The 12,545-nt window shown below is 38.4% G+C and overlaps 1 protein-coding gene across 1 annotated transcript; it reads right to left on the reverse strand.

Annotated features, from left to right (window-relative positions):
- Nucleotides 1-1,651: 1,651 nt before the first annotated feature.
- LOC103776780 (bifunctional 3'-phosphoadenosine 5'-phosphosulfate synthase 1-like) lies at nt 1,652-12,161 on the reverse strand. The gene is made up of 2 exons (XM_008944306.1): nt 11,936-12,161; nt 1,652-2,234 (listed from the first exon to the last, which is right to left on the reverse strand). Exons 1-2 carry the CDS (start codon nt 12,139-12,141, stop codon nt 2,096-2,098), a joined length of 345 nt encoding a protein of 114 aa, XP_008942554.1. The 5' UTR covers nt 12,142-12,161; the 3' UTR covers nt 1,652-2,095.
- Between the last annotated feature and the right edge of the window lie 384 nt (nt 12,162-12,545).

Raw genomic sequence — 12,545 nt, forward strand, 5'->3', positions numbered from 1 at the left:
TAATTTCACAGAATGATTCACATTCATGCTCACCACTTCCACTTATTTTCCAGACTTCATATAACACATGTAGCATTTTTAAAACATCACCTTCTGTAGACTTTCACCTGTGCTCACTATTCTGCCAAAATATTTTTATTATCTTTCATCATAGCTAGCAGAACAATCGAAGCTGACAGCAAAGAGTTCAAACTCCAGCTTCTGACAGCAAACCTCATTTTACCAGCTGATAATTCTTGTTCACCGTCATAGTTAAACTTGAAGTTTTGCACAAACAGCTGTACACAGATGAACTGACTCTTCTGCATTTTGCCCATCCTACATACTGATACAATCTAAAAAAAAAAGACAACTTTGAAGAAAATCTGTTCAGCAATTTTGAAGAAATAAGCTTTACATTACCAGAACACAGTTTCAAGTAATTGTTGTGGTTTGCTAATAAATATGCCTCTTGTCTTTTCCCAATTCTGCCTGACTTTGTAGAGATATACTTTCTATATCTCTCCAGAGAGACAGAAGAAGAAAAGAGAAGCAAGTAATTCTCAAAGCATTTCTCTTAAATATTACTGTGAACATGTGAACAAACATTGCAAGCAGCATTTGCTCCATTCACTACACAGGTCCTCTCTTCCCAGTCTTACCCTTGTCCAGAAGAAAAACTAGATAAACATATCATGTGTTTCATCCAGTAGTAGACCAGAATTAACATTCCAAGACCAGTTTTGAGCTGGTTCCTCTAAACAATTTAATGACAAAAAAGGAAGTTTGTGTTAGAATTGTGAGTTTCTAGATGATAGGTTAAGAGGGGTTATGAATGTTCCACTGATTACTTGAAAATGCTTGAAAAGATATCAACAGGTGAGTGTTACTTTACATTCAAAGCAGTGGTTTACTTCTCATTTTTTGTTCTCATTCAGCAGTTAATGCTTCACATCCTGAATCAACCATTTTTTTCTCATAGAACTTTTGAAGAATCCTAGAAGAACATGTGCTTTGTCTTTCAATCAAGCAAAGATGAACAAAGACAAGGGGATTATTCTTTGGAGACCTTAAAAAAATAACAAAAAAAATAACCTCAGGAATGAGCATTTGTACCATGGGAAATGTCAAGATCTAAGGATTTTTAAAAATTATTTTTCTTGTAAACATGCATTCAAGATTGGGTTTTTCTGTTTGTTTTTGTTTTGGTTTTTTGTTTGTTTAATGCATTCAAGATTGGTCTGGGTTTTTGTTTATTTGTTTGTTTTTTATTTGTTTGTTTGTTTTGGTTTTGGTTTGTTTTTTTGTTTTTTAAGTTGTAGTAGGCTGAAAAACTATATCTGGAACCAAAAACAGGTAACTTATATCAAATGACATAAAACATTCCCTACTGACACCTATGGCAACCAGTACATAGTAAAAAAAAAAGTCTGGATTAGTTATCAATTCAAAGTGAAAATTGGATATTTTCTTTTATTAGTTACTTGGCCATCTTTACAGGTCCACAGCAGATTATCTCTGGACAACTCAAATTCCAAAACTAAACAAAGAAAGCAAAAATATTTAATTATGCTACATAAAAACCTCTGCATTTTCATTACATATAGTGAGAGATTAATGTTAAGTGCTTCCAGAGATGATGAGATAAAGATGAGGACACTTTTATGGATTTTTTTAAAAACTTATTTACTTTTTTTGATTTATAGATGATCATAGTTAAGGGTTAAAATGTTACATATTCTCCTACAAACTACTAAAATCAGACACTATTCAGCAGTTTAAATAACATATGAAAAAAGCTGCATCTATTTAACAGCTGCAGAAGTCATAGGACAGAGGCAGTACAATAAAAAAAAAAGACAAGAGTTAAAAATCCTACTGCAAGATTATTAACTGCAATAAAAGAGAAGACATTAAAACCAGCAGAAGTTAGGTGCCAGAACATAATAGAACCCATAAGGACAGGCAAAGAATGATGCTAAGTTAGGGAGAAAGAGTTTGTTTTCAGAGCACTTCCTGACAGACACCACAACAAAGCAACACGAACGGTGACTGTGTGGTCCCCTTCTCGTAAATAAATCGGGCGTCAAAGGTTGATCTGCAGTTAATAAGAGGCCTAAGCCTTCTCCAAGGATTTGTAGTATTCTGTTAGCACAGTCCAAGCCTTAGGAGCCATGAAGCCTTCCGGTGGGTTTTGTCCTTCTCGAGCCAGCTTGCGCATGCGGGTCCCCGATATAAATTCAAAGTCTTCATGGCTGAGAGAGTGGGAGTGGGGGCAAGTGGGGAGGGGGAGAGAGAGAGAGAGAGAGAGAAGCAAGGATAAGGGAAAAAAAAACATATTTTAAAAGCATCAGAAGCTGATCATCTTACTTCTGCTTTCTTGATACTTCATAAATTTCTCCTTGTGAGAGTAATGCTGTACAGCAACTACCATTTCCAGGCACTTGCTCAGCAATGCCATAAATCTCTGGAATATACACCCTCTACAACAGTCACCTTGGGTAACTCCTGCGACTTAGCATCACGGTCCACCTGATCTCCAGTGGAGTGAAGTGAGTCTGTGCTTCCAACTGATCTGGCTCACTCTCTAAGGAAACAGGGAATTGCTGTTGAGAGAAAACCATCTCCTCCACCTCCTGTCTCATCCCTCTGAAAAGCAGCAGTGACCACCCTGTTTAGCACCTTGCTCTTCATGACAGCAGACCTGCCCTACGTGCTTGTTGAAGGTGCCAGTGCTGGTTGAAGAAGGACATTTCAATGCCACTAGAGAATGTGAAAAAACACAACATTGCAAGAAAACTTAGTGAAGGACAGTTTCCAGAACCAAGAAAGTAAAAGCCTCAGAGTCTAGAGGCAAGCTCCACAGCTGAGCCACTGCAAGCCAGTGAAGGTACATTTACTATATGCATAACAGTAATATGGTACAGAGAGTTGAAAAATAATGAAAAAAAAAAATCAGGGGAATAATAAAAATACCTTCCCCTAAAGAAGTTTTTCCATTAAAAGCAGAATTCAGTTGGACAAATGCACAAATGAACCCAGATCAGGATCGTTTATCGTTGTTAACATGACAATCTAAAACATAGAATTGTTAAGGTTGGAAAAGAAGGTCTGAACACCTCCAGGGATGGTGACTCCACCATCTCCCTGAGCAGCCTATTCCAATGCCTCACCACTCTTTCAGAAAAGAAATTCTTCCTAATATCCAGTCTAAACCTCCCATGGCACAACCTAGACCCATTTCCTCTTGTCCTATTGTTTGCTACTTGGGAGGAAAGACTAGCACACACCTCCCTACAACCTCCTTTCAAGCAGTTGTGCAGTGCAATAAGCTCTCCCTTGAGTCTCCTCTTTTCCAGACTAAACAACCTCAATTCCCTCAGCTGCTCCTGATAAGACATGTTCCTCAGACCCTTCACCAGATTTGTTGCCCTCCTCTGGACCCACAAGTGAATAAATGAACATTAACTTCTCAGGTATGTGGTCATAAGTAGCAAAAGCTTCACACATTAAACTCTTACTCCTTACAGGACTGAAACAGTAAAGGCAAGACAAGAGTGATGAAGTTCTACCAAATGCTCCAAAGGAAAAATTATTCTTGTGTTAAAGATGCAATTTTACTTATGCCATTTGCTCAATTTGCAACTTGTATGCATTACTCATTCTTTACTTGTCCGTTTGAAATAACAGCCAAGTATTGATCTCAGATGCACATGCCTTAGACAGAAATGGGAGCCAAGCGTGCGCATCAGAGGGCAGAACTTGGCTCTGTGTGCTGGGCTGTGCTCAGTAGGGTATGGAAGTTAGCAAGATGCAGAAAGCATTCCATAGTTCCCTTTCACAAAACCACGAACCCCAGAACTTTTTGATTTGGATTGTATACATTTACACAGCAGCACTGCCATACATGCTCTATTGTTACTGCTCTCAATTCAGGACCGTGGGTTCCTGAAGTATCACAACAAGGCAAAAATACTCTACTGTGCTTCAATTCTGCAAAATGTAAGTTACATAAAAATGAAAACTTTAAGTTGATATAAGCTCATGGAAGACAAAGTTACATCACTGCTATTTATAACACCTGGACATTTTGTTCCTTGGTAGAGATGTCTACTGCTCACTATCACTGACTGAAGGTAACTTGTGTTCTCTGCAAAGAACTATTTCTATAAAATATATGTGGGGAATTGACAAGCCTGGTTAATTCTAGCAAAAAAATTCTAAGTCTACAAATGACCAGGAGAAGAGTAAAGCAAGTGATATAAAGTTTCTCTATGTGTGGTTCTCTCCATGGTGTGGTAGCAATACCAAAGTTCAAGCATTAAAAAAAAAAAAAAAATAAAATAAAATTATCCTCTCCTTGCCTATTAAGCTTTCAGAAAAATACTCAACCTCCCCCATTGCCTTACAATCAAAGTAAAGGTACTAAGACAATAAATGTTGACATGCCAGGTAAGTTGGCTTCAATAAGACACCCAATTCCTCTCGTTTATCTCTAGACCTATAAAAAGTAGCTCTAGGAACTGGAGATACCAAGTGAGAGTGAACACAAAAAGAAGCTAAGGAGATCCACAGAAACTACAGGAAATGAAAGAAAAACATGAGCAAGGATCACTGAAGGTATGTACTATATTCATAACATTTCTAGAAATGTTTCAAAAAATACTATGATAAAGTACTAAAGCCCTCTCATCATGCCAAACTTCACTTTTGAATGTTTTTTGGCTTTTTTTTTCCCCTCCCAAAAAAAAAAATTGCCTTAATATGTAACCACTAAAGTTGACTCTGACGGAGCTCTGGCAATACATACTGTATGTTGAAACAACACAGGAATTTTTGCCATTCCATACCAAAGACAGAGTATTTGAATAACCACTCAATATTCATTATCTTTACTAATTGTAAAAATCAGATCTCTTCAATATCAGTAGTTTCCACTAAGCAGAAATGCCTTATCAGTACTGGTACTGGGGTGTGATGTGAATCACAAGCTTTTTGAAATAAAACATATCAGTATAAGTAATTTGCTCTTGTAGGAAAAGAAGCCAGAAAGAAGAGCCAAGTAATTTTGTTTATAGTGATTTTTGAGCATATTAGGAGTTACTCCACATAAAATGGATTTGAGCAGAACATGGGGGGAATCATTAAAGCTGCTAAGAAATATAAATGCCAAAGTTGTACAGATTCCATTCTCAAGTGAGATTTGGAATGACTGTCAATGAAACTTAACCCAAACCTTTTCTGAGCATGGGATTTAAGTGCCTTTCAATTTTTTATCCAGTGGCTGCTGGAATTAGCTTTCTTTGAGCCACACTGTATGTTAGTAAAGGCTTGTAACATTGATTTAACCTTTTACCACTGATTGAGTTTGACCAGTATGGATGTAATATTTGTGCCAATACAATTAAAAAACAAACATTCTCCAAAAGAAGGAGCAAAAAAAGGTAGAAATAAATCCACAAAAAAAACTTGTCAACAGAAAATCAGTCTTGGAAAGTATTACATTGGTATTTGGCCCATGGCATAGCATCTTAGAACCTTATCACACTCACAGTGTGGAAAAAGCTTTACATACACCCACTGAAATATCCATAGTTATGGAGGACAGGGCTAGGCAGACAGAAAACATTTAACTTCACTGTGTTCTCATACCTCTAATAAAAGTAGAGAAGAAATCCTTTCTTACACTTCAGACTGTGTCCTCCTTCCCCACACAGAGCTGTATGTACATACAGAGACCCACAGGTGCACAAGACATTTCTATTTGGAAAATCATTACTGATTTATTCAAAATAACAGAAATAAATTTGTGCCATTAATTAATCTCCAAACTAGTCACAGTAATTGAGCATCCACCTCAAAGGACTCTACAACCCATACAAAGAAGATTAAGAATTCACACACCAGTTCTTTCCTTTATTTTCATCTACAAACACTAATGTTTTAATCTGTTAAATGGCTCTCCCTTTTTTGAGCATTCAGTGGTTATTTTTCATTATAATACCACAAGTCACCCCAGCAACAACGGTAGGTCTTTATGCTTCGCTAGGAACTCAAACACTCTAAACCAAGTGTACCAGGCTGATTTCAAAGATGTTACACCTTTATGAAAAAAAGGTTATCACCAGTTTGAAAGTGGGAAATGACTGTATCAAGACAACTGCAGTCCTACAGGAAACCTCTGCCGTATCTCTGAGGTATCAGTACAGTGCCTTAATACAGTGGCTGAGGAGAATAATTTTTCCCCTTCAACAATTATTCTGTACAGGTTTAATCCAAGTATGAAATAATATTAAGTTACTGATTTTTCAGTTGGAACACTAAAGATCAGTCATAATCTTGAGAACCTCAGCTTCCTACTTTGTCCCTTACAGTGTCAAATCTTTGTTATGTCAGTCTATGTCATACCTTTGGAATGCTCCATGACACCGAATGAACCACCTACTATCAACTAGTTTCAAAATCTTACTGGCCATGAACAAACTCTGCAAAAGCAGAACATCATGGTGTGATTAATACCAACATATACCAAGCAAATCCTTTACCTCATGTGAATGCAATTCCTTTCTGGCTGGCAGGAAGGTTTAAGCCTTCTGAGCTGCTACAGTGTTTTGACGTATCCTGAATTACGTACTAATGTTAGTTGAAAAACAATATTTTACATAGCTAAGTTAAGGAGGACAGTCAAGCGTGTTTATCTTTTTACCAGCACTTTAAAAACTCAGGTATCACACCAAGCAAATTTAGGAACAGTATGTAGCATTGGGACAGCTGTCCCGTAAGTATAACTTGATAGTATTAAAGCAGTTGTCACAGTCATAGTAAGGGTCCTGGGAATAAACTATATGAACTTAAAGTCTCTCCTCTTCATAGACACTCACACTTCATTCACATTTTACAGAAAGCATGAACAGTCTGATCCAGTAATCTCACTTATGGGTTTCTCTCAGCCAAAATGATCTCATCAGTTTTCTTTCAGGACAATTAAAAAAAAAAAAAAAAAAAAGCCAAATTCAAATTTTCCAGACACTGCTGTGGCTTTTTAAATTGCCAGACTAATTTCCTTTCTTAATTGAGTCTTTCCTCAGCAGCAGTCTGTGGCTGCATTTTATAGGATGTATCTTCTGTAAAGAATTGGGAATCTCTGCTCACCCAAACAACTACTATTATTAAGCCACCAATCCCAAACTACACTTGTTTGTGGTAACTGTTTGAGAAGCCTGTTTGGCTAAACACACACACACTCACCATTTTTCTGGCAGGTTTTCAGCACTGGGTAGGGATTTTTTTAGGAGGTGGTGCTGGTGTTTTTGCTGGCTGCTGGGTTCTTTGGTTGGTTTTTGTTACGCTTCAGTCTAATAGTGATTCACAGATCAGACATTTGTTTGGAATTTCTCCATTTGACTAAAATTCTACCAATAAACTTTTCCAAAATGTGTTTCGACGTATTCAATTATTGATTCAAAATTATATTAAATTTTAGTATTAAAAGAGTATTAATTAATTAATAAATAAGAAAATATTAAAAGAGTAAAAATTATGATAAGCAAAGGACCACAACAATGGTCACACTAGTTTCTATATGTATTATTTTTTCAAATTCTGTGCAAGTATAAATGGTTCAAGCTTCCCATAGAAGCTTAGATTAGGTTTACTATCTGATTTCAGCAACAATAAAAAGGGATTTCTTTTCCCCCTCATTTTAACCACAAGGGAAAAAAAAAACCAACTTTATGTTTGTTCTACCTATGCTCCCATACATCACTTCAAATGCATTCCTCAAATCCTTTTCCTAAATCTTCGTTTTAGACATAACTCTCTCAAAAATATTTTTTAAGACTGATTCTGAGTTGCCAAACCTAGTTCTAAGTTGTTCAAAACCAAATTAAAAATTCTAGTGACTTCATGAGGTAAAATACAAATATAATTTCAAGTCATCAGTTGTTCACAGGTCTTAATATTTTAAAGGGTGACTTTACTAAAACAATTTATACAAGTTAAAATTTGTGCACCATTCTGCAGCTACAATTGCTGTGCAGCTGGTATAAAAACTTTTACATCAGTCTTTTCTTACATCCTTTCCTCACACGCAATGCTCCATCATTATCCCCAAATACAACCAGGATTTCTCTGCCCGTCCTTATAAACAGAGGCACACGTAGATAGACCTGCTGCCAAGTGACTTCAGTTCCCCCACAGCTCCACAGCAGCTTGTCATTGTTAACCAGCTGACACTCAAAGCTAAGAGTCATTTTCTCCAGACTGTTTGCAAGCAGAGGTACCAGGGTCAACTGAAACTCCAAGGGCACCATGTGTCCTGGAGGATATTAATGCACCTTTGGAATATCAGCTCTACAAAACTGCACTTGCGTGGACACCTTTGGAAGCTGCAGACCTTGAGGATCATAGGCAGCACACCTGGAAAGGGCCTTTGTTACTAATTTGGAAGCAGGGACAGTGGTAGACTTTTTGATGCTTCCCAGACTTGCCACCTTGCCAGGTCACGAGCAGCAAGGTACCACATAGTTGCCCAGTATCTGTTGTTATTTAGCTGACCAGTACCAACCCAGTATGTGAGAACCTGCCCCAACAGGCATACACGTAATGCTACCAGCGAGTGTTACATCCTGCTCAGAGAAGCTGAGCATCAATGTTTAGAGATGTCACAAGTCAAGTAACTCTCTGCCACTGCTAATGCTGCAGCCCCAACATGTCAGACATCCTTCCCAAAGCTGTATCAAGCTTTTGGCAACCTCTAAGCACTAGCCAAAAAGCTTCATCCCCCATCATCCTCATGCCTTAGGATTGTCTTCAGAAGCAGAAAGATAATTCACTAACATCAGTACGGAACCCAACTGCAATAACCTCTGCACGTCTGTGCAGCCGAGTCGGGTGTGGGTCCAAAGCTGCTAAATTAAGAGATAGCAGCTAGTATCCATCATGGCTTCACAAGTAGCTACAAGACAGGAGTCTAAGAGACCTGAAAGAATAGATGACCACTAGGAGAGAGAATAACTGCTTCCAGCAGCAAAGACACACAGCCCAGCTATAGCTCAGTCCAGCAGAAACCCACTTCCCATATCCTTCCATGCATCCATTAGTGATGGAAATTCTTGACTTGCCTAGTTGGTTGCTAGGTGTTCAAGCCTCAAAGAACTGAGAAAGATGCACTAGAAATCAAGTCCCCTGTTTCCAAAACAAGTCAGAGAAATGCTTCTATGTACACAACCCTCTTCCCCACTGGTTTTTCACCAGGTAAGTGGTAAGCTCAGAAAAGATTTCCACAAACATCACTATTTCACACCCATGGGTCTCCCACCAGTACGGAGCCTCCCATATTTCCAGATAACTCTCTCTTCCCTGCCATCCTCCTTACCAAGTCAAACACCACATGGCCCAGGAGCCAGCCACATTTTCAGCATTACACAGACTATCTTGAAACGCAGCCAGCTGCACCCACCCAAGCTCTGACTCTGTCTGGAGCCTACCACAGCGTTCGTTGTCTGTGGCAAGCAGGAGCAAGAACGGCTCTCTCTTCAGGGAGCCTGTGTGTGTCCGCATTGCCACCTAGAGGATTGCTGCCACACGCCAGCCACCCTACAGTTTACAGACGGTGTCATGGGGAAGGACAGGACAAACGGCCTTAGCATTCAGCAGCAGCAGGGCAAAACTGCACACTAATAGCTGCACAGTCTTTTTTCCGAGACAGTGACAAAAACTGGGATTTTTTTGTCAGGGGATAAAAAAGCCTCAAACCAAAGGGTGCCCACAGACTTGATGAAAGGATAACAGGGTGCACGCAATGAAGTTACCATAATAAGGCCTGTTACCATAGAGATTTATCATTTGCTCTGGCTAATGACAGAGGTACAACTTTACTCCCCTTGCTCTAAATCAAGTCTGTTCTGGTAAGAGTACATCAACAATCACAGAATCAATATTCTTTTATAAGGATTTTCTGTTCCATCCAACGGGAATTCTGGCTTCTCACATCACTACTCCCCTTCTATTCCAAATTATTAAGAAGTGACACACCAGTACAACTATTTCACTTTAAACTCTGTATGTATTTATCTTCTAAAACTCACTGAATTGCTTGGACAACAAACAGGACAATACCCACAGTAGCTACTACAACAGCCTTTTGAACCTGGTTACAATGTATACAAGTGTACATAAAACTAACTGTACTCGCATCACAATCTAATTGCTGTGTACAGCAACGAGGCCCTCTAGACACATCTCAAACAGTAAAAGGCACAAACGTGGTGAAGTGTTCAACAGCTAGTTAAGAGGCAAACAGTTTAGGAAACAACTTTTATGTCATATGTGCTAGGAGCATCCTTTCCTCTGATTTTATTCCTCCTAATACCATAGTATCAGGCAATAGGTCTGATCTGATGCTACTTGGAAAAAAAAAAAAACAAAACAAAACAAAACAACACACAAAACAAAACAAATCCCTGCTGCACTGCCATCCAAATAGAAGCTTCACAGCACTAAGGAGAACCTTACATTGGAATGCTGTCTGTATGGGAGGGAGGACAAAAGAAGAACATCAGCAAACTACAACCGCTACATAAGCCTCCCTGATTAGCTTCAATTTTAAAACATCTGCAATGTAGTAAATAATCAAATTTCTAAACACATATGGACACTGTACAGTAATACACAGTGAAACTATTATAATTCTTGACAGGTTTCAACAGATTTGCTTTTATCATGCTGCTTACGATTTCCACACAACAGAAGAATATACCTTAAAGTTACATTTAGTTATGCAAAAGACAACACCACTCTGCAGTTTTTAAAAATAAAAGCAGACAAATTTGGGTGCTAGGAATTTGCTGCTGAAATATAAAGCAGCTACATAACTTAAGATCAAGGTTAAGCCAGAACACTATCTACTAACAAACACAACTCATGGGAAGAAAGGTACAAGCCACTGAATAAAACTTCTTGGTTGATTGTCACAAGCCACAGTGACATCCTTGGAGACTTTTATACTCAGTGTAACTGCAGCATAAGCAGTGGAAGAACAAGAGATAACAGATGGGTTTGTTTTTACAGATCAATCCATCTCATGGGTGATTTCATGCTTTCAGAGATGAACTGTGCTGCACAGACATACTTCTTCAGTTAGAAGCAATAGCATAATAGACTATTAAAAGTACAGATTTTATGGTTGTTTTTTTTTTTTAGAAGAACGTGTTGCTTGGCAGTTTGCATTTCAGTACTAACCTCAGCAACAGTTTGATGTAAAACAAAAGTATGGTTTAATAATCTGAATAAAGAGGTTTCAACCAAAATTAAAGTCATCTTCCCACTCATTGGTACAGCAACATATACAGTGACTTTTGGACTCTGCTATGGCACATGAGCAAAAAATAATATTGCAACATGCAGAAGGTGAAATCACCTGTCCTGTAACTGGATCAAAAAAAAACAACAGCTGAAAACCCTATAACATATAACAGACTTAGGGCATCATTTTGCATTACTGTTAAACAGAGCAAAGAGCTATTTGTCACCCTGTCTCACCCACTACATTCTCCCTGTTGCATTCTTATTGTTTCTCTTCCATCATATCTGATGTGTAACTGACACCTAAGAAACATATTCAGACAAGTGAACCAGCAGAAAGCTAGCCTTACCACTATGATAAACAGTAATATTCTTTTGTGGATTTAGCAATCTGTGCTAACATATTCCAGAATTAGAGAAACTACTGGGAGTAAAAGAAAAAGCTTCCAGCAGCAGCAGCTAAAGTTGGATCAGGTTAGCTGTACTGTGAAACTGGAGTTCAGTGATGCTGAAGTCCAGTTTCACAGTGATGCTGAAACCACATCTAAACACTACCATCTTTGAGCAATATGAATTTAATTTTTTTTCCATGTGGGCAGGAGGTAAAAGGCAGCTATTGCTCAAAAAGTCTTAAAATGAAAATACAACTTACTGATCAGAGTCATAATAATCCATGCACTTCTTTTTCTTATTGTAAGCTGCAACTCTGAAGGGCACAATTTCCAGTGCTCGGAGGCCTGGAGCCATTGTCAACACTTTGGCACCATGGGTTGGTTCGTAGAGATCCTTCCCAGTGTCAGGATGCGGCATCCCCGCGGGATCTCGCCCGACAATGTAGAAGTTAGCTCCTGCAACCATCCGTGATCTACAGTGCCACTGAACCTAGAACAGAGACAGGGAGAAACAGTCAACAGAAGGAAATGGTCAAAATATGACCCTTAAAATGTGTGTGCACTGTATAATTAGCACTTTTTCTCTAATCAGACATGGTTTTTACTATGGAGCCAGAAGCAAAGAATCAATTATGTGAATCACCACCAAACTTACAGTTAAGTCATACTAATCCCATTTAATTTGCGCATTAGGATATTCTAAGTTACTTCAGCACACTGTTTGGAATGGTATTATCAGCACAAGAAAAATGGAACTCATCCATTTCTTAGCTCAGTTCTTCCTGCTGTCATTACCCTCCGTTCCTTTCCTTTCATATAAAAAGATAAATGCAGAACCAACTACTTTGGGAACCTTACTGGGAGTTAAGT

The sequence above is a fragment of the Merops nubicus genome, unplaced genomic scaffold, assembly GCF_000691845.1.
Source record: "Merops nubicus isolate BGI_N331 unplaced genomic scaffold, ASM69184v1 scaffold11597, whole genome shotgun sequence".
In the NCBI taxonomy this organism is placed as follows: Eukaryota; Metazoa; Chordata; class Aves; order Coraciiformes; family Meropidae; genus Merops; species Merops nubicus.

Coding starts and splice junctions, on each gene's coding strand:
- LOC103776780 (XM_008944306.1), bottom strand. CDS start 12,141: ATGGTTGCAGGAGCTAACTTCTACATTGTCGGGCGAGATCCCGCGGGG. Junction 2,235..11,935: donor GATTATTATGACTCTGATCA/GTAAGTTGTATT, acceptor CCACTCTCTCAG/CCATGAAGACTTTGAATTTA.